The sequence below is a fragment of the Aptenodytes patagonicus genome, chromosome 1 (genome assembly GCF_965638725.1).
Source record: "Aptenodytes patagonicus chromosome 1, bAptPat1.pri.cur, whole genome shotgun sequence".
Taxonomy (NCBI): Eukaryota; Metazoa; Chordata; class Aves; order Sphenisciformes; family Spheniscidae; genus Aptenodytes; species Aptenodytes patagonicus.
In genome coordinates this window covers 196,580,714-196,606,625 of record NC_134949.1, presented here as the reverse complement: position 1 = coordinate 196,606,625, position 25,912 = coordinate 196,580,714, and the positions used below count along the sequence as shown (strand labels likewise).

At 40.8% G+C, this 25,912-nt stretch overlaps 1 protein-coding gene across 4 annotated transcripts in view; it reads left to right on the top strand.

Annotated features, from left to right (window-relative positions):
- Window positions 1-25,432, top strand: part of RCBTB1 (RCC1 and BTB domain containing protein 1) — a 32,336-nt gene extending 6,904 nt beyond the window's left edge. For all 4 annotated transcript variants that reach the window (XM_076363959.1, XM_076363957.1, XM_076363966.1 and 1 more), the window contains exons 3-12: window positions 456-606; window positions 1,084-1,250; window positions 3,990-4,148; window positions 5,256-5,363; window positions 6,316-6,458; window positions 9,520-9,710; window positions 19,720-19,846; window positions 20,338-20,489; window positions 21,186-21,316; window positions 24,460-25,432. In XM_076363959.1, coding sequence (XP_076220074.1) covers window positions 456-606; window positions 1,084-1,250; window positions 3,990-4,148; window positions 5,256-5,363; window positions 6,316-6,458; window positions 9,520-9,710; window positions 19,720-19,846; window positions 20,338-20,489; window positions 21,186-21,316; window positions 24,460-24,600 — 1,470 coding nt within the window. In that variant the 3' untranslated portion in view covers window positions 24,601-25,432. The remainder of the gene's footprint in view (window positions 1-455; window positions 607-1,083; window positions 1,251-3,989; window positions 4,149-5,255; window positions 5,364-6,315; window positions 6,459-9,519; window positions 9,711-19,719; window positions 19,847-20,337; window positions 20,490-21,185; window positions 21,317-24,459) is intronic.
- Window positions 25,433-25,912: the final 480 nt, after the last annotated feature.

The following is a 25,912-nucleotide window of genomic DNA, read 5'->3' as shown; positions in this document are numbered from 1 at the left end:
AGAAAACAAGCCAGATGTTCTGGGATGTATTAATGGGAGGGTTTCTTCTAAGACCAGGTAGAGTAGGATTTTTTTTTTTCTTTTTTCCCTTAAGTCCTATCAAAGCTGCCTGTAGGTTGAGCCTCTCACAGTACAGGTGTGGCTGCTCTTTACAAACTGCTTTTAAAAGGTGGTGTCTTCCACTTTCACAGTTTAATACTTTTCATAGTACAGTTTCTGCCAATGAGAAGGCTAGCTTCCAGGCCTGCACGGATCTGAAGAATTCAGACTCATCAGCTAACTTCCAAAGTGTCCCTGCGCTGACTCTTGAGCTTGTTAACTTCCATGAAGGAGGTCTCCGGCCCTCGAGAGTCCATGGCAAAACTCTGTCCTGGCTTTATGAAGACCTGGATATTACCACCTCTGTGCATACCTGAGTATGAATCACTTGAAATGAATATTCTTCTGTTTTTCAGGTATTTGTTTTTGGACTGAATTGCAGTAATTGTTTGGGAACTGGAGATAATCAGAGCACAATAGTACCAAAGAAATTAGAAGCCTTATGTGGAAAGAAGATTTCCAGTCTCAGTTATGGAAGTGGGCCCCATGTTGTACTTTGCACTGAAGGTAGAAAATTAACATTTAGTATAGAAACATAAGTTACAGATTTTAAGTTCCACTTGCATTTAACAAGAATGGATTAAAGTGTAATTGTATTAACTTGTTAATTGGTTAATCTACACTAAGGGGTTCTCATTGGTCTTAAGTGGAACTAAATGTATTCTGTAATAGGTAAAGTAAGTTTCTGTTACATTTCCATTATGTTGCAACTGTAGAGTTTTATGCTATTATTTATGACATACTCAGTCTTACCTGTGCACTGTCATGTATTTCCACAATAAATCTAGAGGTTATACTGTGGTATATGTATATAAAATAGTTGTATACAAAGTACATAATTTTTTAGTATACAGATGATTCTTGTAATAGTTTCACTACTTGTTAATGTCCTTTCGCTTTCATGTTGGCATTTGCTAATTTCTTAGAATTCTATCTAAACTTCCTTGGAATTTTTGGTGGTTTTTATCACAAATATTTTTGCAGATGGTGAAGTGTATGCCTGGGGACATAATGGTTACAGCCAGCTTGGGAATGGCACAACCAATCAGGGCATTACTCCCGTTCAAGTTTGCACGAATCTGTTAATAAAGAAAGTGGTGGAAGTAGCTTGTGGCTCTCATCATTCCATGGCGCTGTCGTTTGATGGGGATGTAAGTTGAAACCTGTTCAAACCTCTTAATTTCCTTCTTGAAGTGAATAGTGCAGGTGACCTTGCAGTCTGAAGTTCTCTCTTTCTCTACATTGTAGTTACAACATAACCCGTTCTCTTGCTGCCTCAAACTAGAGTGTCCTTTTCTTCAGAGCAGACTTGAAAACAACTCAAAAAAAAAAAAAAAAACCAACACCCACAAACCCCAACAAAAAAACCCCAACCCAACCACAAAAACAAGGAAATAAAAGGCTAGTAAACTTTTGTCTTTCATTTGTTGTATGTCTCACAGGGATGAGACCAGAAAGCTGTGCCGCTTACAGGTGAAAGAATGGTTTGTAAGGTGCAAAATGTAACGTTATTTGCTTGCAATTCTGTTTTTTAAGGGGTATATTGAGTTGTTTGTACTCGCTGATTAGCCTTTAGTCTGTTTCTTGCAGTCTTCATGATTTCCACACTGGTACTCTGAAAGAATGTTGCTCTGCACACCTCTGAATATTTCTGTGTGTAGCTAATGAAAGAGCACTTGGTTTATATCCAAGTCTCCTTTATGCTATTTGTTGACGTGGCTTAAGGCTATGTGTAATGGGAAACATGTACAATTAGTTTCCAGTTAGTCAGATTTGACTAGTGTCTGTGTATCCGCTTTGAGTTGCGTGTTACTTCATGGAGGAAAGCCTGGTTTCAGCTCTGCTTTAACAAAAGAAGAGTTCTAATTTTAAAACCTTCCTAACAATGAAAATGGAAACTACAGTTCTTTCCATCCTGATAATCTGAGCATGTCTGTGTTATGATTCAGTATGGAGTCATAGTGCAACAGTAATACAAAGTAGCAAATCAGTATTTTGAGGGTAGGAAAGAGACATTTGGTTAATTTAAGTGATCTGTGTTGTATCTGAAAGGAGAGCCTACACTTAGGAAAGATCTTCATGCTGTCACGTTTGACTTGGTTAATCTATAAAATTTGGTTTGCATGCGGGAAGGCGAGGGTGTTCATGTATTAGTTAAACTAGTGGTGCGAGCTGCAGTGTGGTAGCTGCCTGTGATGACCATGCTGTCACTTGTAATAAATGTAACATGCTTGAAATCTCAATGGAAGCAGGGAAGTTTCATTGTATTTACCATGGAGTTGATATTTGCAGCTCGCTTGCCATTGTGTCTAGTTAATGTACTATAAATCCATCCCTAGCGTACCTTGCAGTAGCTTAGTCTATTTGTGCTCTGAGGTTTTGTCTGTACCAGAACTGATTATACTGAAAGCAGCGAAACGTGTTAAGTGGAGTTTTATTTACAGAAAGATTTGGCTGCAAAAACCCTTGTGACTTGATATATCATCGGAGTTTCAGAGTGGCATTGAAGTCAGAAGTATTTGTGGAAATGATTTGTACGGCTGGTTCAGTGCAATTTTAATGCAGTGCAAATTTAAAAAAAAAAAAGTATCTTAATGATAGACTTTAAGGACTGCAGACATTCGTGCTTCTCTGAGAAAGGAAACATATTAGCTCTTTGGCTTTTTGATCTACCTTCTGAGATTCTGTACCTTACCTGGAATTTTTTTTCCATGTTATAGAAGTTAAGTTATTTTATAGAGCATCTTCAAATATTCAGTAGGAATCAAAGATCCAGCAAATACAAGTAACAAAAAGCAAAGGACTAATGCTTTCTTTTGTTCATATTAGACATGGTAAATGAGTTGTGTTGGTGGGAGGTTTTTTCTTCTTGTCTTTGGTGGGGGTTTTTTTTTGGTTGGTGTGTTTTGGGTTTTTGGGTTGGTTTTTTTGGGGTGGGGTTTTTTTTGGTGGTGGGGGAGATGTTTGTTTCTAATGACTGACTTCTGGTTTGGTGTTGCAGTAAACAGGTGGCTTCTGGCACCAAAGGATGTGCAGACTTCACATTAGGGTATCTGTCAGAATGCTTTTACTGACTAGCATGTCTGTGGCTGGGTATTTCCAAGAGGACAAACTTTTTTTAACTGGGTGAAGCACCAGAGGATGAACTATCAGGAATAGTTTTATGCCAAGCTATGGCTGTGTATGCACATAATAAAAATTGAAAGAACTGAAAATACAAAACTGTAATTATTTTTCTATAGCAAACTACTTCCCTGTCTTCTGGACTTTTAGATGAAAGGAACCAATATTTTTGTTTTTATTATTATTATTAGTTTGCCACTAGCAAACTCTGAACTGTCAGAGATGGTGCTTTTTTCTTAATGCCATTGTGTAACAGAGTTTTGCTACTGGGAAACATGGGCGGACAAAACCATCTCCTGTCACAGCTCATGAAAGATGTCTGATGAGTGTCTAGCAGTAACCTGGTTTAGAGTTCCATGAAGAAAACTAAAAGCTGTAAATTGGGGAGTTCAGCTTGTCTGGGAAACAAACAACATTCTGGCTTGCATTCCTTTTTCCAACATCATGAAAGTATAAAGACAGTCCATTCACTATGCTCTTTGTCTTATAGTCTGACTTATATTTAATATGAAAATAAGTTTCTTTTGTTTCCTCTTGTAGTCAGATGCTCTGGTTCTGTAGCAAGAAGCTGAAAAAAGTGCTATGTTCATATTTGCTAGATCAGTCCTATTGCTGTTTACAATTTTCAGCTGTTGAAAATTAATTTTAAGCATTTTAGCTTGTTAAATAGGATAGTTTACCCAATCTGATGCTGACTACAGCAAGATTGTAATTTGTTACTATTATTAAGGCTTAAACTGCAGTTGTTTGTTTGTTTTTATGGACAGCTGTACGCTTGGGGCTATAATAACTGTGGTCAAGTTGGATCTGGATCTACAGCAAACCAGCCAACTCCTCGCAGAGTTTCGAACTGTTTACAGGGTAAAATGGTAGTTGGCATTGCTTGTGGTCAGACCTCCTCCATGGCTGTAGTAAACAATGGTGAGGTAAGCATTGCTGCATTCACACGTTCTCTCTCTGTTACCCAGACTTACAAGGTTAATGTCTGAACATGGAGAAATGCTGACATGGAGTGCTCAAGTTATAGAGTTATATTGATAGAGTTATATAGAGTTATATGGATAACTTCTGTGAGACCAGTTTAAGGAAAACTCTGCAATTAACTGGAGATGCTGTCTTTACACTAAACGTTCCTTCTTCTGGCAAAGACCGTATTGGAACATAATTCTTACTGAGTCTGCAACTGCAAGAATTTTAATGGTTATATTAAGCATGCCTATCTTCCTCATTTCAATAGATTGTTTAACATATGTCTTAATTAGATTTTTGAAATCATGCACAATTAAATAGTTAATCTTTCTGCAAGAATACACTGACTGGTCCTGGTTCTTAAACACATTGCTTAATTGCCAGCAACAAAACCAAACCAAGCTTTTGAACATTGCCCTAGTATTGTGCAACTGTTCCATTTGACATAAGTCTATGGTGCTATCTTGCTTCTAGGTATGAACTGTAACCTCGATTTTACTACATTTCACCAAACTTGGAGCGTAGCATTTCTCTGTGACTGAAGGGACTGTAAAAGTCCCTGAGGTTGAGATGAGCTTTCATTGTATATACTTTTGTCTTGATGTGTCCATCATGACAAAACTAAAGGAAAAATTAGAGCTAAACTGGGGACTTCAGTTTAAACTAATCCAATAACTAATCAGCTGATCAGAATAACTAATTTCTTGTTTTCTTTAAAAAAAGAAAAAAGTAGTAAGGAGAAAGGAAAGTATAAAAGTCAACTAAAATGTTGACGCTATGGGAGAGATTTTGGTGTATTGTAAGTTTATTGCAAAATTCTTAGTACTTCAAAGACAAATATATTTTAGAAAGCTTCTTTAAAAGGTAAATGCAGGATTAAAAAGTTGAATACAGTCAGTCATTGCAGTATATTTAATATCTTTCAGCCTTCTCTATATTGCTCTTGAAATAGTGTACAGTTTTTTAAGAAGATGTACTTTTTTGACTTGTGCTTGATACTAAGTCTTAAGCGTTCTGTACTTCTACAGAGGAGTAGCTTAATTTTGTTTTCCTTTTGCAATCAGGTTTATGGCTGGGGTTACAATGGTAATGGTCAGCTAGGTCTTGGAAACAACGGCAATCAACTAACGCCATGCAGAGTGGCAGCGTTACATGGTGTGTGTATACTCCAGGTATGTCTAACATGGAAATGAAAATGCATTCATGTTGCTAGCATCCGCTAAAACTGTATCTTTGGAATCTTATACCTGCTTCTAGATTTCACAGTTCAAATACTGTTTGGGTGGTTTTTGGTTTTTTTTTTTTTTTTTTTTTAGTTCCTGTAAATTATATTAGGTTTATAAAAAGTGCAAGTAAGCTGTAAAATACTTGCTTTTGTAAATGTTCTGAATGATTTAAAGTTAGCTGGTGTAAATATAAGTAAATTATGCTACGGATACAAATTGCATCTTTGTTACAAAGCTGAATGAATGAAATGCACTAGGCAAAGACAAGAAATGAAGGGGAACAAGAAAACCAAGATGTTCAAATTAGATTCTACATTAATATCCTAATTAGCCCTTCAGAAGTGAGTGGAGAGGGAAAATGAGTCATGGGTGTGGGTGTGGTTGTTTGGTGGTTGTTTTTGTTTCTTTTTTTCCCAGCTAAAGAATGAAAATGAAAATTGGGATTTCCTAGGTTTTTAGTAAGGTTCTGTGGAGTTTCACGTGGTAACTTGGGTTGAACGGTTGTTGGCTGTTGAACTGCAGCTCTCATAGTTTGTATAGTATTCAAAATATCGAATTCTCGAAGTGTTTCAGAGTTGCAAGACGTGATGATGAAGTTCGCTGTTCTTCGTGAGAAGAATCTGCAACTGAAAGCAAGTAAAGGCTAGGGAGACTTTGCAAGAGTGCAGTAAATTGTTTACGAGTAACCAACGAACGCTAAATTAATGAAGTTGGGACTTTTCCAGTACTTACAGTTAACGTATTTTGTGTTAGCTTTAAGTACTGAGAAATAACACATTGTAGTGCTAAATGAAGAATGCCTGAGATATTTAACATCAGCTAGACTAAGGTAATGTGCGATAATTTTGTTTCTCATCTCTGTTTTGTTTAGTAGTAATGCTTATACATTTACTTACAGATTGCCTGTGGCTATGCGCACACACTAGCACTAACAGATGAGGGTTTGCTCTATGCCTGGGGAGCTAACACTTATGGGCAGCTGGGAACTGGCAATAAAAGTAACCAGCTAAGCCCGGTGCAGATCATGATGGAAAAAGAAAGGTAATCTTGCTGGAGCTGTTTCTGGATTGATAAGTCTGAGCATGTGTTATGCAGTCTCTAGCACTGGAAGCATGCATATTTAGGGCTTGGTGGATTGTTTTTCTATCGCTAATGTTAAAAGTATAGGAAAGGATGGCAACTTCCTCTTTACTATAGACTGAGTGCTTTTTGCTATCTGTAATCATTATTGAAAGTAAATATACTTTGTATTTACCTGATACCAAAAGATAATGAATGACTAAGTGTTAGGCTATTCTAAATATGGTTCCTTTGATTAAAAATTTGGAGCTATGAAATCGATAAGCCAAGCTTTTAAGCTGTATTGAGGCCGATATTTAAAAAAACAAAAAGGAGGGGCGGAAGGAAGCACCACCTTTGTAAGAAGTGACGTGAGGAAAAAACAATTTTCTGAAAGGCTGAGAATAGCCAACCATGAAATCAGAACTCGATTTGCAAGGTTGCTAGAGCTAAGGGCAGATAATACTACTTTTATCAGTGGTACCAGTCAGTAGCTTGTAGTTTCTTAGCTTCCTAGACTCATAAAAGAATAACCCTAACCCCTGTCCGCCCTCTTTCAGCACCCTTGTCATCTTCATATTTGGGATGGCTCTTCTGCTGTTCACCTACAAACTTGGACCTCAGTCCCATTCTCTGAACCCATGTGTATACCTATAGATTAATGTACCTCAGCTTGGAAACCTCTTAGTCTATAAATCCCTTAACCTGTAAATCTCTTAACTTGTAATCTCTTCTTAACTAGGAAACACTTGTGGTTGGTTTTTCTCCTCCATTTCTGAACTGTCTTTCTGGGAAGTCATTCCTATTTTTTCCTGTTTCTCACACTTAACATTAAATTAAAAGCTGCACAGTACTGAGATTATTTAAGAGCTTAAAAAATGGGTGGGAGAAAGAAGAAAGGAACCATCACAATAGAAACCACTGAGGTGAGGCTGGCTTGTCTGTGAAGGAACAGACACTAGCAAAGCAAAATGAAATATTCTTTTAAAAAAGCACTGGAAGAGAAATGTGTATGTTTGCAAATAGATCAACTTTGTTTTCTTAGCAATTTATTTCTTGAGTGAACTAAGAGTAACTTGCATTTAGAATCGTATGTGAACTCAAGCATGGGATTATAATAAAACTGGCATTTGTTAAATGACTAAAGGAGGGAGAAAATACTGTAGAACTTCTGCTTGGAATCGAAGGGAGAGATAAGTCACTTGAACTTACTCATCTTGCTTGACTTGGCTCCCTTGGAAACAGTGCTATAAGTGGGTGAGCTGTCATTTCCCATGAAGCATATTAATGCTGCTTTTCCTGGTCCTTTCATTTATATAACTCTTTTGCCATTTATATGTAATGCTGGTGACAGTTCCTTAGGAGGTGGCATTTGATGCTGTCTTGAAGAATATTGCACATATAGCTTGCAAGGAACTTTTAGACTTTATTTTGTGTTACCTTGGAGGAACAGTTAAGAAGGTCAACTTCCTGAATTTTGATGTTAAGTATATGCTTAACATGTATCCTGTACGTGTACTGTAAGTACACTGTACATGTACTATACATGTGCTATAGTACATGTTCTACTATGCTTCTTAAGTATAGTATAGTTACTCTAAAAGTAAGAATCTGTTGTGCTAAGGAAAGAAAGTTTGGGCAAGGAGGTAGTTTAGGTGGACAGCTATGATGGACAATAAGTTGTCCCTAAAATAATTACTTTATGATGTCTCATGCAGAGGTGCTGAAAGATCTCAATGCTGCATAGAGGTTCATAAGTTGATAACGGTGTAAAACAACACGTTAGTCTTTTATCTGCCAGAAATTATTGATACATATACTGAAAGTGATTGTAGATTCTTTCTGTGTTTTATCTTGAAATAATTTTGCACTTAAAATGTGGGCTTTGTGCTAAAGAAGCTTTTTGCCTAAAAAGCTAACTCTTCATGGATATTGTTCTGTAAAGGAATAAACATTTTGATATGTATATTCTTAGACTGCTTGGAAAGACATTTATTTATCCCAGTTGATCTGTTTCTGGCACAAAAGCATGAAATCCTCTGATGCGTTTTTATCATGGAGAAAAAACAGGAAAGCGTAGCTTTTATTTTGAACTAACGCTGGAACTTCCTCTGGTTTTTGCTTATCATGTGAACTGAGACACTGGAAACGTCCTTGCGGTCCTTTTAATGGAAGGGCGATTCTTCTCAGTTCTTGTAATGTTTCAGATAGCAAGATAGGGATTGCGTGAGGAATGGGAGAATAGAATAGATAAGTGTGCATCAGCAGGTGTAATATTTTAAGGAAGTATGTGAGGTGGGTGAAAATACTATATAGACTTTATTTCAAATACAACCATAGCTCTTTGAGAATGTGGAATTAAGTGTGTGTATTGCCTCTCCTCAAATGAAGCACTGTCCATTTTCCATGCTGAATCTCGGTGTTGAGGAAAGGAAACTAACAGCAAAATAAGAAGTCAGAAATACAGGCAGTAGGTTAGATCTCTGTCTACACACAAAAAACAGATTAAAGGCGGGATAGAAGGGTTTCTTAATAAAGGATTTATTGAAAAATACATAGGATCTAAATCTCAAAATGAGAGCATTTTTACAACATCTGTTTGAAAGAAGTTCTGAAAAATGCTCTGCAAAAACCTTAATAGTTTAACTTTCCTGCCTGTTCCCTAACTGGGAAGTTTCATAAGCTCCATAAGCATTTCTTGAGAATAAGTGTCTGATGTACATAGGTTTTAAAGGGGAAAAACAAAACTTGGCTTTGCTTCATCCCTTTCCCATGGTTATGGAAGAAAAGGAGGAATGTCAACTGATGAGAATGATGTAATTAAAGCAATACCTGATTACAATAAAATCTACAAGCAGTCTGAAAATGTCATTGCAGTTTTTAAATATTGATCCATCTAAACAGTATCATATTCGCACAGGACAAAGAAAGAAGTACAGGAGTGTAGATGCATGGTTTGGTTGGCTGTTATTTTGGTGAGGCATTTGGAAAATCACTTGATTCCATACCTGTAAGTATCTTACATGGTTTCTTCTGTTTCCAGGGTTGTGGAGATTGCAGCCTGCCACTCTGCTCACACGTCGGCTGCCAAGACCCAGAGCGGCCAGGTGTACATGTGGGGCCAATGCCGTGGGCAGTCAGTGATCTTTCCCCACCTCACGCACTTTGCCTGCACTGACGACGTGTTTGCTTGCTTTGCTACCCCTGCCGTTATGTGGCGTCTTCTATCAGTAGGTGAGAACAAGCTCCGATATGACAGCCAGTACTATAATCTCTGTGTACATTTGTAGTGATTAGTGCAGGATACCACTTCTGTGGCAGGATGGTTCCGGCTTTAAGGAGAACCGGCAATTAAAACTAGCTCTTCTAGCTAGGTTTTTTTCTTCTGAAGAAAACAATCTACTTCAGCAGCTAAGGATCCAGAATAGGATTAACAAGATTGTTTGTTTGCCAGTATACATCTGGAGAGAACCCTGTTTTACCATTGCACCATGGATATTGTGTATTTCCTACATTTGTATTGTTTGAGCTCTAGCTCAGGACTGGGAAGGACCCCTGGATCACTAAACACAACTTTTTTCTCTTAAAACTATTCTGGTTTAACCTCAGTCGGCAACTGAGTACCACACAGCCACTCGCTCACTCCTCCCCGCCCCCAAACTGCCCCCACCCCTGATAGGATGGGGGAGAGAACTGGAAGAGTAGAAGTGAGAAAAACACGTGGGTTGACATAAAAACAGTTTAATAATTGAAATAAAATAATAACAACAACAATAATAATGTAATAATAATAATAATACACAAAATGATGCATAGTGCAATTGCTCACCACCCACCAACCAATGCCCAGCCACTCCCCGAGCAGCGGCCCCCCCCGGCCAGCTTTCCCCAGTTTATGTACTGAGCATGACGTCACATGGTATGGAATGTCCCTTTGGCCAGTTTGGGTCAGCTGTCCTGGCTGTGCCCCCTCCCAGCTTCTTGTGCACCTCCAGCCTTCTCAGTTGGTAGAGCATGGGAAGCTGAAAAGTCCTTGGCTAGTGTGAGCATTACCTAGCAACAACTAAAACATCAGTGTGTTATCAACATTGTTCTCTCCTAAATCCAAAACACAGCCCTGTACCAGCTACTAGGAAGGAAATTAACTCTATCCCTGCCAAAACCAGGACAATATCCACCCCTTATTCTATACCATCTGCGTCATGCTCAAGCCTCATATTTTCCAGTACATTTCCATTAATCATCACCCCTTTTCCTGGGTTTCTTTTTATTTTTATATATATATATATATACACACACACACACGCACACACACACAGAGAGATATCATTCCCTTAGTCTATGGGCTATCCCTCTAAAATGTTCGGTGAGTTCATTTAGTCCATGACTTTGGGCTCCATCTGTCATAATAATCTTCCAGGGCAGGAAAGATGGAGATGGTATGTGGTGTTGGATTGTTTCACATTGAAGGCAGTTCTGGTACCATCATCACTGTGCTTTGCTTGGTTTCATCAAAGTTCTTGTTCACTAATCTGGGTGATTCTTATTGTAATATCATTAGTATGGCATATGATATTATGTAGCACTTAACATCACATAATTCAGATCATTGGCTATTCTCACCCAAAATCAAATCCCCTTGAGGTACACATCGGAATTCCCCATCCTTCTGCGTTATCCACCAAGTGCACCCAGGTCCTTGAGCAAAAGCAGGCCCACAGATGGGTTTGCCTTTGCCCGAGGCAGGAATAACCCAAACTGTTTTCCCCAACATATTTCTTATGTGCACTACAGGGACTTTATTCCCATCTACAGTACGTAAAAGTTCTGACTGGGCAGGGCCAGCTCAATTGGCAGATCCCCTAGTGTTGGCTAACCAGGTGGCTTTTGCTAAATGTGTGTCCCAATGTTTGAACGTCCCACCACCCATTGCTTTCAGTGTAGTCTTTAACAGTCCATTGTATCGTTCTATTTTCCCAGAGGCTGGTGCATGATAGGGGATGTGATACACCCACTCAATGCCGTGCTCTTTGGCCCAGGTGTCTATGAGGTTGTTTCAGAAATGAGTCCCGTTGTCTGACTCAATTCTTTCTGGGGTGCCATGTCACCATAAGACTTCCTTTTCAAGGCCCAGGACAGTGTTCCGGGCAGTGGCATGGGGCACGGGATATGTTTCCAGCCATCCGGTGGTTGCTTCCACCATTGCAAGCACATGGCGCTTGCCTTGGTGGGTTTGTGGGAGTGTGATATAATCAGTGTGCCAGGCCTCCCCATATTTGTATTTCAGCCATCGTCCTCCATACCAAAAAGGCTTTAACCGCTTGGCTTGTTTGATTGCAGCGCATGTTTCACATTCATGGATAACCTGCGCAGTAGTGTCCGTGGTCAAGTCCACCCCTCGATCACGAGCCCATCTGTATGTTGCATCTCTTCCTTGATGGCCTGAGGTGTCACGGACCCACCAAGCTATAAATAATTCACCCTTATGCTGGCAGTCCAGATCCACCTGAGCCACTTCAGTCTTGGCAGCCTGATCCACCTGCTGGTTGTTTTGATGTTCTTCAGTGGCCCGACTCTTGGGTACGTGAGCATCTACGTGACGGACTTTTACAACCAGGTTCTCCACCCGGGCAGCAATATCTTGCCACAAAGCGGCAGCCCAGGTGGATTTGCCTCTGCACTGCCAGTTACTCTGCTTCCATTGCTGCAACCACCCCCACAGGGCATTTGCCACCATCCATGAGTCAGTAGAGAGATAGAGCACTAGCCACTTTTCTCGGTCAGCAATGTCTAAAGCCAGCTGGATGGCCTTTACTTCTGCAAATTGGCTCGATTCACCTTCTCCTTCAGCCGTTTCTACAACTTGTTGCACAGGACTCCACACAGCAGCTTTCCACCTCCGATGCTTTCCCACAAGACGACAGGACCCATCAGTGAACAGGGCATATTGCTTCCCATTTTCTGGTAGTTGATTATACAGTGGGGCCTCCTCAGCACGTGTCACCTCCTCCTCTGGCGATATTCCAAAATCTTTGCCTTCTGGCTAATCCATGATCACTTCCAGGATTCCTGGGCAACTAGGGTTTCCTATTTGAGCCCATTGTGTGATCAGTGCGACCCACTTACTCCACCTAGCATCGGTTGCATGATGTGTACAGGGGATCCTGCCTTTGAACATCCAGCCCAGCACCGGCAGTCGGGGTGCCAGGAGGAGCTGTGCTTCAGTGCCGATCACTTCTGAAGCAGCTCAAACCCCTTCATATGCTGCTAATATCTCTTTTTCAGTTGGAGTATAGCGGGCCTCGGATCCTCTGTATCCCCGACTCCAAAACCCTAGGGGTCGACCTTGAGGCTCCCCTGGTGCTTTCTGCCAGAGGCTCCAGGTGGGGCCATTCTCCCCCGGCTGCGGTGTAGAGCACATTTTTTACATCTTGTCCTGCCCGGACTGGCCCAAGGGCTACTGCCTGAACTGTCTCCTCTTTAATTTGTTCAAAGGCTTGTCGTTGCTCAGGGCCCCATTTGAAATCATTCTTCTTCCGGGTCACTTGATAGAGAGGGCTTACGGTCAGACTGTAATTTGGAATATGCATTCTCCAAAAACCCACAACACCTAAGAAAGCTTGTGTTTCCTTTTTGCTAGTTGGTGGAGACATGTCTGTTATGTTGTTGATCACATCCATTGGGATTTGACGACGACCATCTTGTCATTTTATTCCTAAAAACTGGATCTCCTGTGCAGGTCCCTTGACTTTACTTTGTTTTATGGCAAAACCGGCCTTCAGGAGGATTTGGACTGTTTTCTTCCCTTTCTCAGAAACTTCCTCTGCTGTGTTGCCCCACACAATGATGTCATCAATGTATTGCAGGTGTTCCGGAGCCTCACCCTGTTCCAGTGCAGTCTGGATCAGTCCATGGCAAATGGTGGGGCTGTGTTTCCAGCCCTGGGGCAGTCGGTTCCAGGTGTACTGGACACCCCTCCAAGTGAAAGCAAACTGTGGCCTGCACTCTGCTGCCAAAGGCATTGAGAAAAACGCGTTAGCAATATCAATGTCAGTTGTGGCATACCACTTGGCTGCCTTTGACTCCAGCTCGTACTGAAGTTCTAGCATGTCTGGCACGGCAGCACTCAGCAGTGGCGTGACTTCATTCAGGCCACGATAGTCTACTGTTAGTCTCCACTCTCCATTAGACTTTTGCACTGGCCATATGGGACTGTTAAAGGGTGAGCAGGTCTTGCTGATCACTCCTTGGCTCTCCAGTCAACGAATCAGCTTATGGATGGGAATCAGGGAGTCTCGGTTGGTGCAATATTGCTGCCGGTGCACCGTGGTGGTAGTGACTGGCACCAGTTGGTCTTCAGCCTTCAGCAACCCCACAACAGAGGGGTCCTCTGAGAGACCAGGCAAGGTGGACAGCTGTTTAATTTCCTCCATCTCCAAGGCAGCTATACCAAAAGCCCACCGGTACCCTTTTGGGTCCTTGAAATACCCTTTCCTGAGGTAGTCTATGCCAAGGATGCACGGAGCCTCTGGGCCAGTCATAATGGGGTGCTTTTGGCACTCATTCCCAGTTAGACTTACTTCGGCTTCCAATACAGTTAGCTGTTGGGATCCCCCCGTCACCCCAGAAATACAGATGGGTTCTGCCCCTATATAGCTTGATGGCATTAGGGTACACTGTGCACTGGTGTCCACTAGAGCCTTATAGTCCTGTGGGTCTGCTGTGCCAGGCCACCAAATCCACACAGTCCAGTAAACCCGGTTGTCCCTTTCCTCCCCCTGGCTGGAGGCAGGGCCCCTCTAGTCCTCATCACAGTATTCGTTTCTCATTTCTTGTAAATACGAGTCAGAAGTTTCTTCATTAAGATCAGAAGTAAGATCAGCCCTTCTACTCTGTCTGTGGAACTGCCTGCTGGAAACTGGAGCAGCAATTTTCCTGGAAGAACCCCTTTTGTGATTGTTTTCCCTTGCAACTCACGTACTTGTGCCCCTAGGGCTGAGGTAGGTTTTCTATCCCACTTCCTCATGTCCTCTCCATGGTCACGCAGGTAAAACCATAGGGTGCCCTGTGGTGTGTACCCTTTATATTCTGTCTCTTGAGCAAAAGAATGTTGACTGCTAATAGCCGAGATAACTGGTCCATACAGGTGGGGAGTAGGACCTATCCTCTCTGAGTTGCTGGACCTCCTGGGACAGTTTCTCCACAGCCAAGATGAGGGAGGAAGAGAGACTTTATTCATATTGCTGGAGTTGATCAGCCAATTCATCCACCGTTTGTTCCTCTCCATCTTTCCAGGTCATTACTGCCAATGAATTGGCATGTGACGATGGTGTGCTCCTTATAAACTTCCGCCACATGGGTCGTGTGCACTTGACTTCATCTGGATCTTTGGATAGCTGTTCATTGCTCAGGTCACCATAAATCACCTCTAGCACAGCTAATTCTCTCAGGAACTTGATACCTCTCTCCATGGTGGTCCACTTGCCTGGGTGACATATGACACCTTCCTTGAAGGGATGCCTTTCCTTCACGCTTGACAAGAGTCGCCTCCAAAGGCTGAGGACTTGTGTCCCTTTTCCAATCGCTTTGTCAATGCCTCCTTCCCTAGAAAGGGATCCTAGCTGCTTGGCTTCTTTACCCTCTAATTCCAGGCTACTGGCCCCATTATCCCAGCATCAGAGCAGCCAGGTGACAATATGCTCGCCTGGACAATGGCTGAAATCTTTCCGTATATCTCGCAGCTCACTCAGGGATAGGGATCGGGTGGTTACTGCCCCTTTCATGAATTCTTCCTCTTCTTCCTCCCTGAGCAGTTGCTGGCCCTCCTCTTCCTGTTTTCATGATGGCCCTTCTCCAGGGTAGTCTGCCTCATCCGCTTCTTCCTCTGGCTCCCTTTTAGAAGAAGCTTCTTCCTCCCTTACTAAACGAGCCAACTTCGGCTTCCAAGATTTCTTCTTGTGTACAGGGGTGACTGATACTGGCACAGGTTGGCTTTTTGGTTCAGCCACAGGGTGTGTCGCCAGGGTCGGAGTGGCCGCAGTGCCTGTCGCTGGGGTCGGAGTGGCCGCAGCGTGTGTCGTTTTACCGTCAGATCCAGAGACCTTCTCTTCCCCTTGAGTGTACTGAATAGTGTTGAACAGGGCTTGGTAGGCATGGGCCAGGCCCCAGCACGTTGCAAGGATCTGCATCTCTCTGGAGTTGCCAGGCTGACAGCATACTTTGTCCAAATGTTCTACTAACTCTTCAGGATTCTGCACTTGCTCAGGGGTGAAGTTCCAAAACACTGGGGGTGCCCATTGGCCTAGGTACTTGCCCATCTTGTCCCACACACCCTGCCACTCATAGCTATCCAGCCTTGGGGCAGATTTCTGGATGATATTCTTAAATTGCTTATTAACTTTAGACAAAACCAAAACAATATTCCAAAGAAATACCAATAGAAGTATCTTAACTACCCAAGGATATTCAAAATACTGAAAAGTTACTGTAGTGAAAGAGGAAGCATCATAGAAGAAGGTAGTGACACTGCCATTCTGTATTTCCTCCGTAAAAATACTCTCAGAAAAGTTACTGTAATTGCTAGTTGTCTCCACGAAGTGGTATCCGTAGTACAGTAATGGCTTCATTGCGAAATTCAGATACCAAATTAAGACCAAGGTCACTATTTTAAAAATAAACCTCCCAAGCAGAACATCACCAATCACTGCAGACTACAGCAAACTGCAAAAACCAACACCAATCTTTAACACGTACAGCAAAAAACCGAGCACAATGCAGATTAGACAAATCAATATCAAGAACAGAGGAACCAACATTGTGACCCACAACTGTTAACAGATATAAATTCCTTAATACGCTCTGGTTAATCTGTTATCTCAAACCCTTCGTGCCCCACGTTGGGCGCCAAAAAGGACTGTCGTGGTTTAACCTCAGTTGGCAACTCAGTACCACACAGCTGCTCGCTCACTCCTCCCCCCCCCCCCCCCCGGTGGGATGCGGGAGAGAATTGGAAGAGTAGAAGTGAGAAAAACACGTGGGTTGAGATAAAAACAGTTTAATAATTGAAATGAAATAATAACAACAACAATAATAATGTAATAATAATAATAATAGAATACACAAAGTGACACACAATGCAATTGCTCACCACCTGCTGACCGATGCCCAGCCAGTCCCCGAGCAGCGGCCCCCCCGGCCAGCTTTCCCCCAGTTTATGTACTGAGCATGACGTCACATGGTATGGAATGTTTCTTTGGCCAGTTTGGCTGTGCCCCTTCCCAGCTTCTTGTGCACCTCCAGCCTTCTCAGTCAGTAGAGCATGGGAAGCTGAAAAGTCCTTGACTAGTGTAAGCACTACCTAGCAACAACTAAAACATCGGTGTGTTATCAACATTATTCTGGTCCTAAATCCAAAACACAGCACTGTACCAGCTACTAGGAAGGAAATTAACTCTATCCCTGCCGAAACCAGGACAATATTCCTACTTGGAAGACTGCTCCTAGCACTTGTTACTTTGGTAACAACTTTGAATTATAAGTGTTGTCTCTAGCTTTCCCTCCTTAGTATTTACCCTTCTAATATGAATATGAAGGAGCAAATCTCTCTCCTAAGTTTCATGTTAGGAAGGTAAAGTAACAGAATTCCAAGTTTTCATTTTGAGACGATTTCTCTCAACTTGATTTAGTTTGACTTTCCCCAAAGACGGGCAGACTTGTAACTAATAGTCCCTGTATAACAAGACCCTAATATAATTGTTTTCTCTGTTGGAACTCTCTTCTTATACTATCTTGGATTATACTTTGGGATGCAGTCTCTGTACCAACAAATAAGCCCAAGCCTTTCTTCTTGATTATCTTTGATTCGCATACTGCTAATTCTTATTTAACCCCAAATATGCTATAAAGTGCTCAGCTTGCACTTCCTTGAAAACATGAAGGTGTTTCCATGTTCAAAACATGAAGATGTTTTCATCTTAGATCTGCCGCTTCAGTTCTTGAGATCGTTTAGGAGATCTAATCTGTTTTCATGTTGACAACAGATCCTAACTTTGTTAGTCCCTGTACAAAACTGGTTTTGTAGAGGGATCACATCCTAAGTAACCTTCCTCCAGACTCAGACTTTATCTTTGCATGTGGCTTGTCCTAACCCAGCTTCTCCACCTTAGCTTCTCATTTAGCATGTTATCACGTTTTTAGAGGTCTAGATAACAGCATCTCGTCTATAGAGGTAAGCTGAATAGTCTTACTAAAGAGAGAGAAGGTTAGCTTGGAGTGATCTGCTTCTGGGTAAATCCAGGTCTTGTTTTATCCCACTTCTCACTTTCTCCATTCTCTAATCCTCTGTGGTATGTGATAGTCTTGCCCTCTGTAGAGGTCTGATGGTTGTCCAGCTCTGTTGCCTTTTGCTAATAGTGAAGGCTGTTTAAATGACGTCTCCCCAGTTTCAGTACCTTTCGAGTCCTTGATTTTTATGAAGTATTCCCAAACTGAGTATAACAAGGTATTTGAATTTTATATCTGTATTTTAATTCCTCTTAGCCTTTGGGGGTTCTTCCCCTCTTATTCTGGTAATCCTACTTACTGAATATTTAAATCAAAAGCATTAATTCTGAGAGCATTTTTAATCTCCATTTTCCATATGCATTTTTTCCTTCCCCACCTTTTTTATTCATATAGGTTAAAAAAACCCTTTTTTCTTTTTTTTTTTTTTTTGTTTTTTTTCTTAGTGAGAGCTAACTCTGCATAAAGGTTATTGTTCTACTTCCAGTTATGATGTCTCTGCCAAAAAAATGAATCAGTCACTCAGGATTGGCTGTGGTGAAGTACAAATCTGCAGCCTTTTTTTGAGGAATGAACTTAAGGTATTTGGAGTGAAAGTTGATCTACTGCATAGCTTAAGCTAAGCTGATGACCTAGAAAAAAAATCACATGAGCAAATGGAGGGGGATTGGAGCATGGCTTAGTTAGCCCTGATGAAATGCAGGTTCTGTGGATGATCCATGTAAATCGGAGGAGCGTATGGTCTTTTGTGGCCCAAACACAACTTGTCTGTTACAGCAGTTTGTTATAGTAGTATTTCTTTTTAAAATACCGACTAATTTAGCTGTCCCTAATAGTGAAGAGTAATTTGTGGATTGTATATGGATGAACAGTACGCAGTCCCGTGGGACACAGGAGACAGGCCACATCCTGTTATAGTGGAAATGCACTTATTTTTCTTTTCCATACTTTGCTTCTTAGAAGCCACGTGTTTTGAAACACACTTTTAAGATGCATCAACAGAAGCTTCAAATAGTGAGTTAAATTAGGTTTTCTAAAACTTCAGAAAAACTTTAGCAACTTTCTTGCTTTACCACAAGCCTTAGCCAACTCGTGTTGCAACTCTTGTGTGATTTCTAGAGACACAGAATGGGACCTCTGTGGGACCAGTGCCATAGGCCTTAATGTAAAGAACTGTCAAAGAGCTGTGATATCTCAGCTTTAAACCACTTCCAAAATTGCTGAAGTCCTGTGTCCTTGGTAGTAGATACTGTCTTCTTGGTACAGTCTCTCTTCTTCAGCAGCACTGCTGTTGGATTTTGTGTTGTCATAACTGAGTAATAAACTGAGTATAATGGTGTCAGTGATAGTTCATGTTAGTGAGCCCTGGCAAAGACCTTAACAGACAACCTGCAGGCTATATCCAATCTGACAGCATAAAAAAGTGGCCAACTGGTGACATGTTTTCTTACTATTTCGGCTCAGATCACACTGTGTCAGTGCGGCTGAAGTACGGTACACCGTGTCTCAAGTGAGTTGCAGGTGATGCTGTAGATTCCCATTACTAGCAGTTTGCAGGTTAGCTGCAGGGACTAGTTTGCAGTTTGCAGAGCTGAGCTGACCCAGCACTAGCACTGAGCTGCCAGGAGGCTGGTGATTTCATGGGTGGTGCCCAGGCGGAGAATGAGAAAGGAAGTTCTCCAGGTACTTTCCTTGGTGCTATGCTACCTTTGTGCAATGAGCTGGAACGGGAACTGCTGACCACTGCTGCCTGTAGCTGTTGTGGAGCGGTCCTTGCCAACAGGAAATGGTATTGGATTAATTCATTCTTCCCATTTCACTGCTTAAGCCAACGGAGCCCTGATACTGACCTATTTTCCTTGACATGCTCTTAGTCGAGCTGCTAGCTTTAGTTAGTGATGTGTGTGTTCCATTTAAGGTGCTTAACATGGGGTTTTTGTTTGTTTTCAAATTGTTTCTGTAGAGCATGAAGACTTTTTAACAGTAGCAGAGTCTCTGAAGAAAGAGTTTGACAGCCCAGAAACCTCAGACCTAAAGTTCCGTGTGGATGGAAAGTACATCCATGTCCACAAAGCTGTTCTGAAAATCAGGTAGTTGTCATGTTTCATAGCTCTTGTTTATACAGAATAACCTCTTAATATCGCATCTAAGGGGGGGGGAAGTAAGGGGTAAGGAGGGACCCCTAAACCTGTAATATATAGCATCTATGTATCCACAATCACTTTAAATGAAGTGATTGTAAAAGGAATTGAATCAAAACTCTGTCTTAAAATGGTCCATATTCAATTTTCACTAAGCCTGTTTGTTGTTCCCAGGATAATAAGTTCTGTTAAGTTGGTCTGATTGCAATGTATACACAGACGTTTCTGTAGCATAAATCAAATAAGAGTTTTATCTTGATGCACAAGTATAACAATGCCCACAGTGTTAGGAACCAAAATGTGGACCACTGGCTGTGATGGGGTATGGTAAAATATTTGCGAATATTGCAGAGTGCCCCAAAGACATATTTCAGGGGGACTGTAATGTAACGTTCGTGTGTACATATAATAGTGTTCCAGATGATGTCTTTGTCTCTTAGGTGTGAACACTTCAGAACCATGTTCCAGTCATACTGGAATGAGGATATGAAGGAAGTGATAGAAATAGACCAGTTTTCTTACCCTGTGTATCGTGCCTTTCTTGAGTACTTGTATACAGACAGTGTTGACCTTCCGCCTGAAGATGCAATAGGTATTGCTTATGGTCCAATTATGTTAGAAAGCAGCATCCAGAAAACCTGAGACAGGGGATGCAGAATAAATGTATTAATACAGGCTTCTAGTCTAGCCTATAATGTGTTTTACTGGTGATTAATTAAGCTGTCTTTAAAATACTGTTGTAGCAAACTTACTACAGCAAAAGTGGTACATATTTAGAAATAAACTCTGAGCAGTTTTTTTAAGGTTGGGAGAGAAACTATTTGTCTGAGTTAAAATACTTGCGTATTTTACTAAATTAAGTCAATTATTGTTTAGGATAATATGAAAGAATCTCAGTAGATCTAATAGGGGAAACTCGGACAACAGAGCAAAGAGCAAGCTGTAATTGAAGCACAGATTTTTATAATGGTAGCTTTTTGCTCGTGTTGTGGTGCCTGTTTTGTGACAGTTCCACTCTCGCAAGCAGTTAGATATGCAAATCAGTAGAACAGCTTGCGTATTTACAGAGATTAACAGGATTGCGGCATGAGGTAACAAAAGGCCTTTCTTCCTGTGTAGTGGTAAAATATATTTTTCTGAATAGTGACCTACTTGCAAAAAGCATGTTATAGACATATAGAACATGGCATACAAAGTACAGATGCAACCTGTACCCCAGGAGCATAAACTGTTGTTGAAAGAGCAGAGATCATTACAAGTGACTAATATGATGGCATTTTAATTGCAGGGCTTTTGGATTTGGCTACTTCGTACTGTGAAAATAGACTGAAAAAACTGTGTCAACACATTATCAAGAGAGGAATTACTGTGGAAAACGCATTTTCATTGCTCTCTGCTGCTGTCAGATATGATGCAGAGGTAAACTTCTAAACTTCAATCTCTTAAATAGGTAGCTGCTTTCTGACTTAAACTATAGAGAAAAGTAGCCAGTTATATTTTCATATAAACTCTCTCTAACTTAGTATCAGATAATACTATTTGCCACTTTCAGAATTTGAGACTGTTGGAATTATAAAAACTGTATTTGCCATGAGAGATGTATCTTTCCCCCCCCCCCTCCCCTCCATAAACCAGTACTGGGAAGGTGAACTGGTACACAGGTATCTAAAGATGACTTAAGTCCCAGGCTGAGACTCAGTATCTCTAAATGTTTGCATTGCTTAATTTCATGGTAAAAGGCTATGACGCTGTGCCGAGCTTCATGAATTACTATTTCTGTGTGTGGGAACTGTAACAAAAAATTTCTGAGGATGAAAACACTAACTCTGAGACAAGGGAAGGGTTTAAATACAAAGCAAACCCCCTAACATTATGAAGAGCAGTCTTGTAAGCCTTAAGTTACTTATTTATAAGGTTGTGTGGTGTGTGTGATGTCATATGGTGGTAGGTTTGGGGATTGAGTGCATTGGGCTTTTTTTTTTGGTTGGCAGGGTGTTTTTTTGTTGGCTTTTTTTTGTTTGTTTCGTTTAGCTACAGTCAAATACACTTTCAGTCTTAACAGCGTGCTAATGAAATGGCAGGATAAGAACTGCTTTATGTGCCTAATAAATTTTGAAGACAGAAAGAGTGTGTGAAAAGGGGGGAAGGCTAGCAAAACTTCCCTACTGCATAATGTCTGATTTCACTACTAGATCATTAACATGCTGCTTCGTGAACTAATCAGGAAGTATTCCTGGGCTTGCTTCGGCTATTAGTGTTCAGCATAGTATCTGTGCATCATGTCTGCAAATTCGCGATTGGTTAGTTTTTAACTTGCTACTTCTGCTTATAAAGCAGTTTTGGTACTCAGTAAATCGACTCATTGCTTCTTCTTGTACTTAATATCCAGCAATTGGCATGCAGATACCCTAACTTATTTCAGAGCCTGGTAGTGTGTTGCTTGTTTGATATACCTTACCCAAAGGGCTGTTTTGGTGTCTGATTGTGGCTTCAGCTCTACTGTGAAAAATGATTTCTTTGGTGGGTGTTCATGGAAAATAGGAAGACTTCCATATTTTAGCTTTAAAAGATTTTTTGCAGGATGGGTCTTCAGTATGTGATTGGTTCTGCTTGTAAAGGGTAGAAGAAATCCAGTTACTATGCCTTGGCTGTACCTCACTAGCTAAATCAAGTTAGAACCGTAGGCTTAAGTGCTACATCAAAGAGAGAATGGGTGACACTAAGGGGCTGGTTTTTAGTAAAAAGGGATTTTTACATGCAGTAATGCTGGATGGAGGCTTGAAATGGCTTGGGTGATGTAGCTCGTTCAAGGGGCTGTGCGTCTGGAAGACAATAGTTAAAAGAAGCTGCTTCACTAATTTAATATACCTCCGTGACATGAAACTCTCCTATACTGTCTGTCTTTTGGTGATTGACTGAATTGAAGTGGCTAGAATGAGGTCAGGTCTGGCTTCTTATTGTAGCTTTTAAAATAATCATTGGATGTACCTTGTGCCTTTATTCACTTGAGTCTATATGAACTACAGTTTGCTGGGAGTGCATCCATCTGCAAATGAAATTCAGCCTTTTTTTATACAGAACTTTAAATTTTCCAAAGTTACTTACTAGTACTACAGTGTTTCTGTTTATTGTATGCTTCTGTTGCATTGACTTGGAATATGACTTTTTTTTTAATAAAGCAGTACAAAATATTGTAATGTGTACAGTGTAATTTTGTTTAAAATGCTAGTTCATTCTGTTATTTAAAAAAAGAAACCCCTCAGTGTTCAGTTCTAATGAGCTTGTCTTTTTTCGTTGCACAGATGCCACACAAGTCAAGATCTGCAGCTTCAGAATGCCTGGTTTTAGGCCAGGATATATTTTTATATTATTGTTGTGTCAAGAACTCTCACTGGCACACAGTTGCTCTAGCTTTCAATATTGACCTTAAGTGAAAACATGACTATTAATCAGTCTTTCATATCTCATGTGGCTTAAAAGAGCTCTGCAAATTTGTTATGCCTTACTGCAGTGCCTAGTCTGCTGAGCAGCTAAGGAAGGGTGTGTTCTACGTATAAAGTACTAGTTCTACAAACTTGTGACATAGGGTGGAGAGTTGCAATTTTTAAGGGCTGCAGCAGCCTCCTTATAGCAGCTTAGATCTGCACCACAAAGAGTAGATTTCCGCCTCAACTGAGGAGTTGGAAACAAATAATCTGAGTGGGAAGCGTTCTGTGGTCAACCTTCTATTGACAATGACTGTCTCTTGGTTTTTGGTTTTTTTTTAGACATCCTTTCTCTCTGACATCATGCGGGTGCAATGATGGTTGTTTGTGAGGTTTTTCTGATCCTTAAATGGAAGGCACTTCCAAGTAGACTCAAATGTCCAGAGCCTGCTTTCTGCAAGAATTGCTATGCTGTATTGTGCCACAGTACTTCTTTTGAATCATTTTGGGGACATCTGTGAAATACTTCATAACATGAGTCTCTTTCTAATGCTCAGAAAGGCCTTCTGCCTAAACTGTGCTTTGAAACTACCAGCTAGTAGGCACTTGCACTGAGCCTGGTGACATGCAACAAGGCTTTGGTTAAGCCCTTAACTAAGCAGGAAGTCAAGCAACCTTAGGTATACATTTGAGTTTATATTATGGAACAGAAGAGCTGAATTTTCTTAATCCACAGTCTTGGTTATATATCATTACCCCAAGATCTCCTGTTTGAATTGGGTTTTAATAGCTGTTAGTGAATGCAAATGAAACTTTTCAAGTGGGGAAACCTTTAAAATATATATTGCTCAGAATAGCTGATTTTTGTGACTGCAGCTCTATGTAGTGAGAACCAAGTTATAGTTACTTTTCCCCTTGCAACCATGTTACATGGGTAGCATTACTATTTTCTGTTGCATTTACATAGTGACTGTGTGGGGAAAAGCAAGGAGAGCCACTGGGTTAATGTGTTTGTCTAATTCTTTGCAAAAAACAAAGCATATACAGGCATTTGTGCCTGAATGTAACTTTCTGTGATGGAAGCAAAGATAATAACATTTTTTTCTTTTTTTTTTTTTTTTTTTCTTTTCTGTTCAGGACTTAGAGGAATTCTGCTTTAAGTTTTGTGTCAATCATTTGACGGAAGTGACACAAACTACAGCATTTTGGCAAATGGACGGTCCCCTGCTAAAGGAATTCATTGCTAAAGCCAGTAAATGTGGAGCCTTTAAGAACTGAAATGAGGCTGTAAGTTACAGGTGTTTGTAGGGTTTTTTGCAGTTATAACAGGATGTCATAACTGTACGGGTAAAAGCGAGTGTTACCTGGTCTCTTGTACCAGAAGACGTGAAAGGCCACAGTGAAAACAAATGTTTCCTGTGCTCAGGAGCGAACTGTTGTAAAAACGTCAAGCAAAATATTCACTTGCATTTAGCAAACCTGGACGGTGGAACCAGCTCAAGATTTCAGACGGAGAGAGGAAACACTGCAGTGCGCAGAGGATACCAGCCCGGGTATCCCAAGGACTTACCTTTTTAGCCTGGCAAATCTCAGTTCTAGCACCACTTGCTAATATTTTCAATTTGCTTTTTGGGGTTGGAGAATAGTCTGTCTGACCTGAGCCACTGAATCATGTCACTTAAATCATGAACTCCCTGGGATCATGGAGGAGCAAATGGCATGGATATCTCTTACTGCATTTGCATGATTGTGAATTAATTTGCCATTTGCTGTGTGTCTTTAACCAAGTGTATTTGGTGCTTAGAAAAGCGTGCAAAAATAATTTATCCTGAAAGCCTGCGCAAGTGACTTGGAAGGAAGGGGTAACTAGCACATCTAATTGGAAGTAAATCTATATTTGGGTATACCTTAATATAAGTTGTAATGTGTACTTTGTGTAATCTGTTCCAGCAATATTTATAATGGTTAATGGAAAAAATTCCCTCTGCGTTGACTTCAGATTATGCTGGTTCCCTTGGAGGGGAAGGGATACACTGATCTGAAAGCAGGGCGGTTGCATTTAAGTGTTGTAAAAATTTAAACTACATGTAATAAAATTCACTTTTTTGTACCTGTTCACTTCTTTCGACTTTGAAGAAAATTGCAAGCTTTTTGTATAAGTTGCTTTATTTAAAAAAAAAAAACAAACAAAAAACCGGAAACCCCAAAACCACGTATTACTGAATCTTACTGGTTTCACTGTGCTTGACAAATACCTGTCCACCTCCATTTCAGAAAACAGCAAATTTATTTGTAGGCACTAATTCAGACCCCAGTGATTGCCATCTATGGATCTGATTTTTTTCACTAATATGTCCGTATGTGACTGTAACCTTACAGCGGGTATGTACGGACATACACACCTACTTTATTGTGCACTTTTAAGGCGTTACCTCCCCACCAAACACAGGGCAGAGCGGAGAACCTGGAACTTCAGATTTGAAGTTGAGGTTAACTCGGGTCTAATTTTGGGGTTGTGACTTTGCTAAGTTTTGCAAAGCTGGAAGTTTGGATTGTTGATAGAGGCAGGGAGCTCCTGTAGCGCGACGTT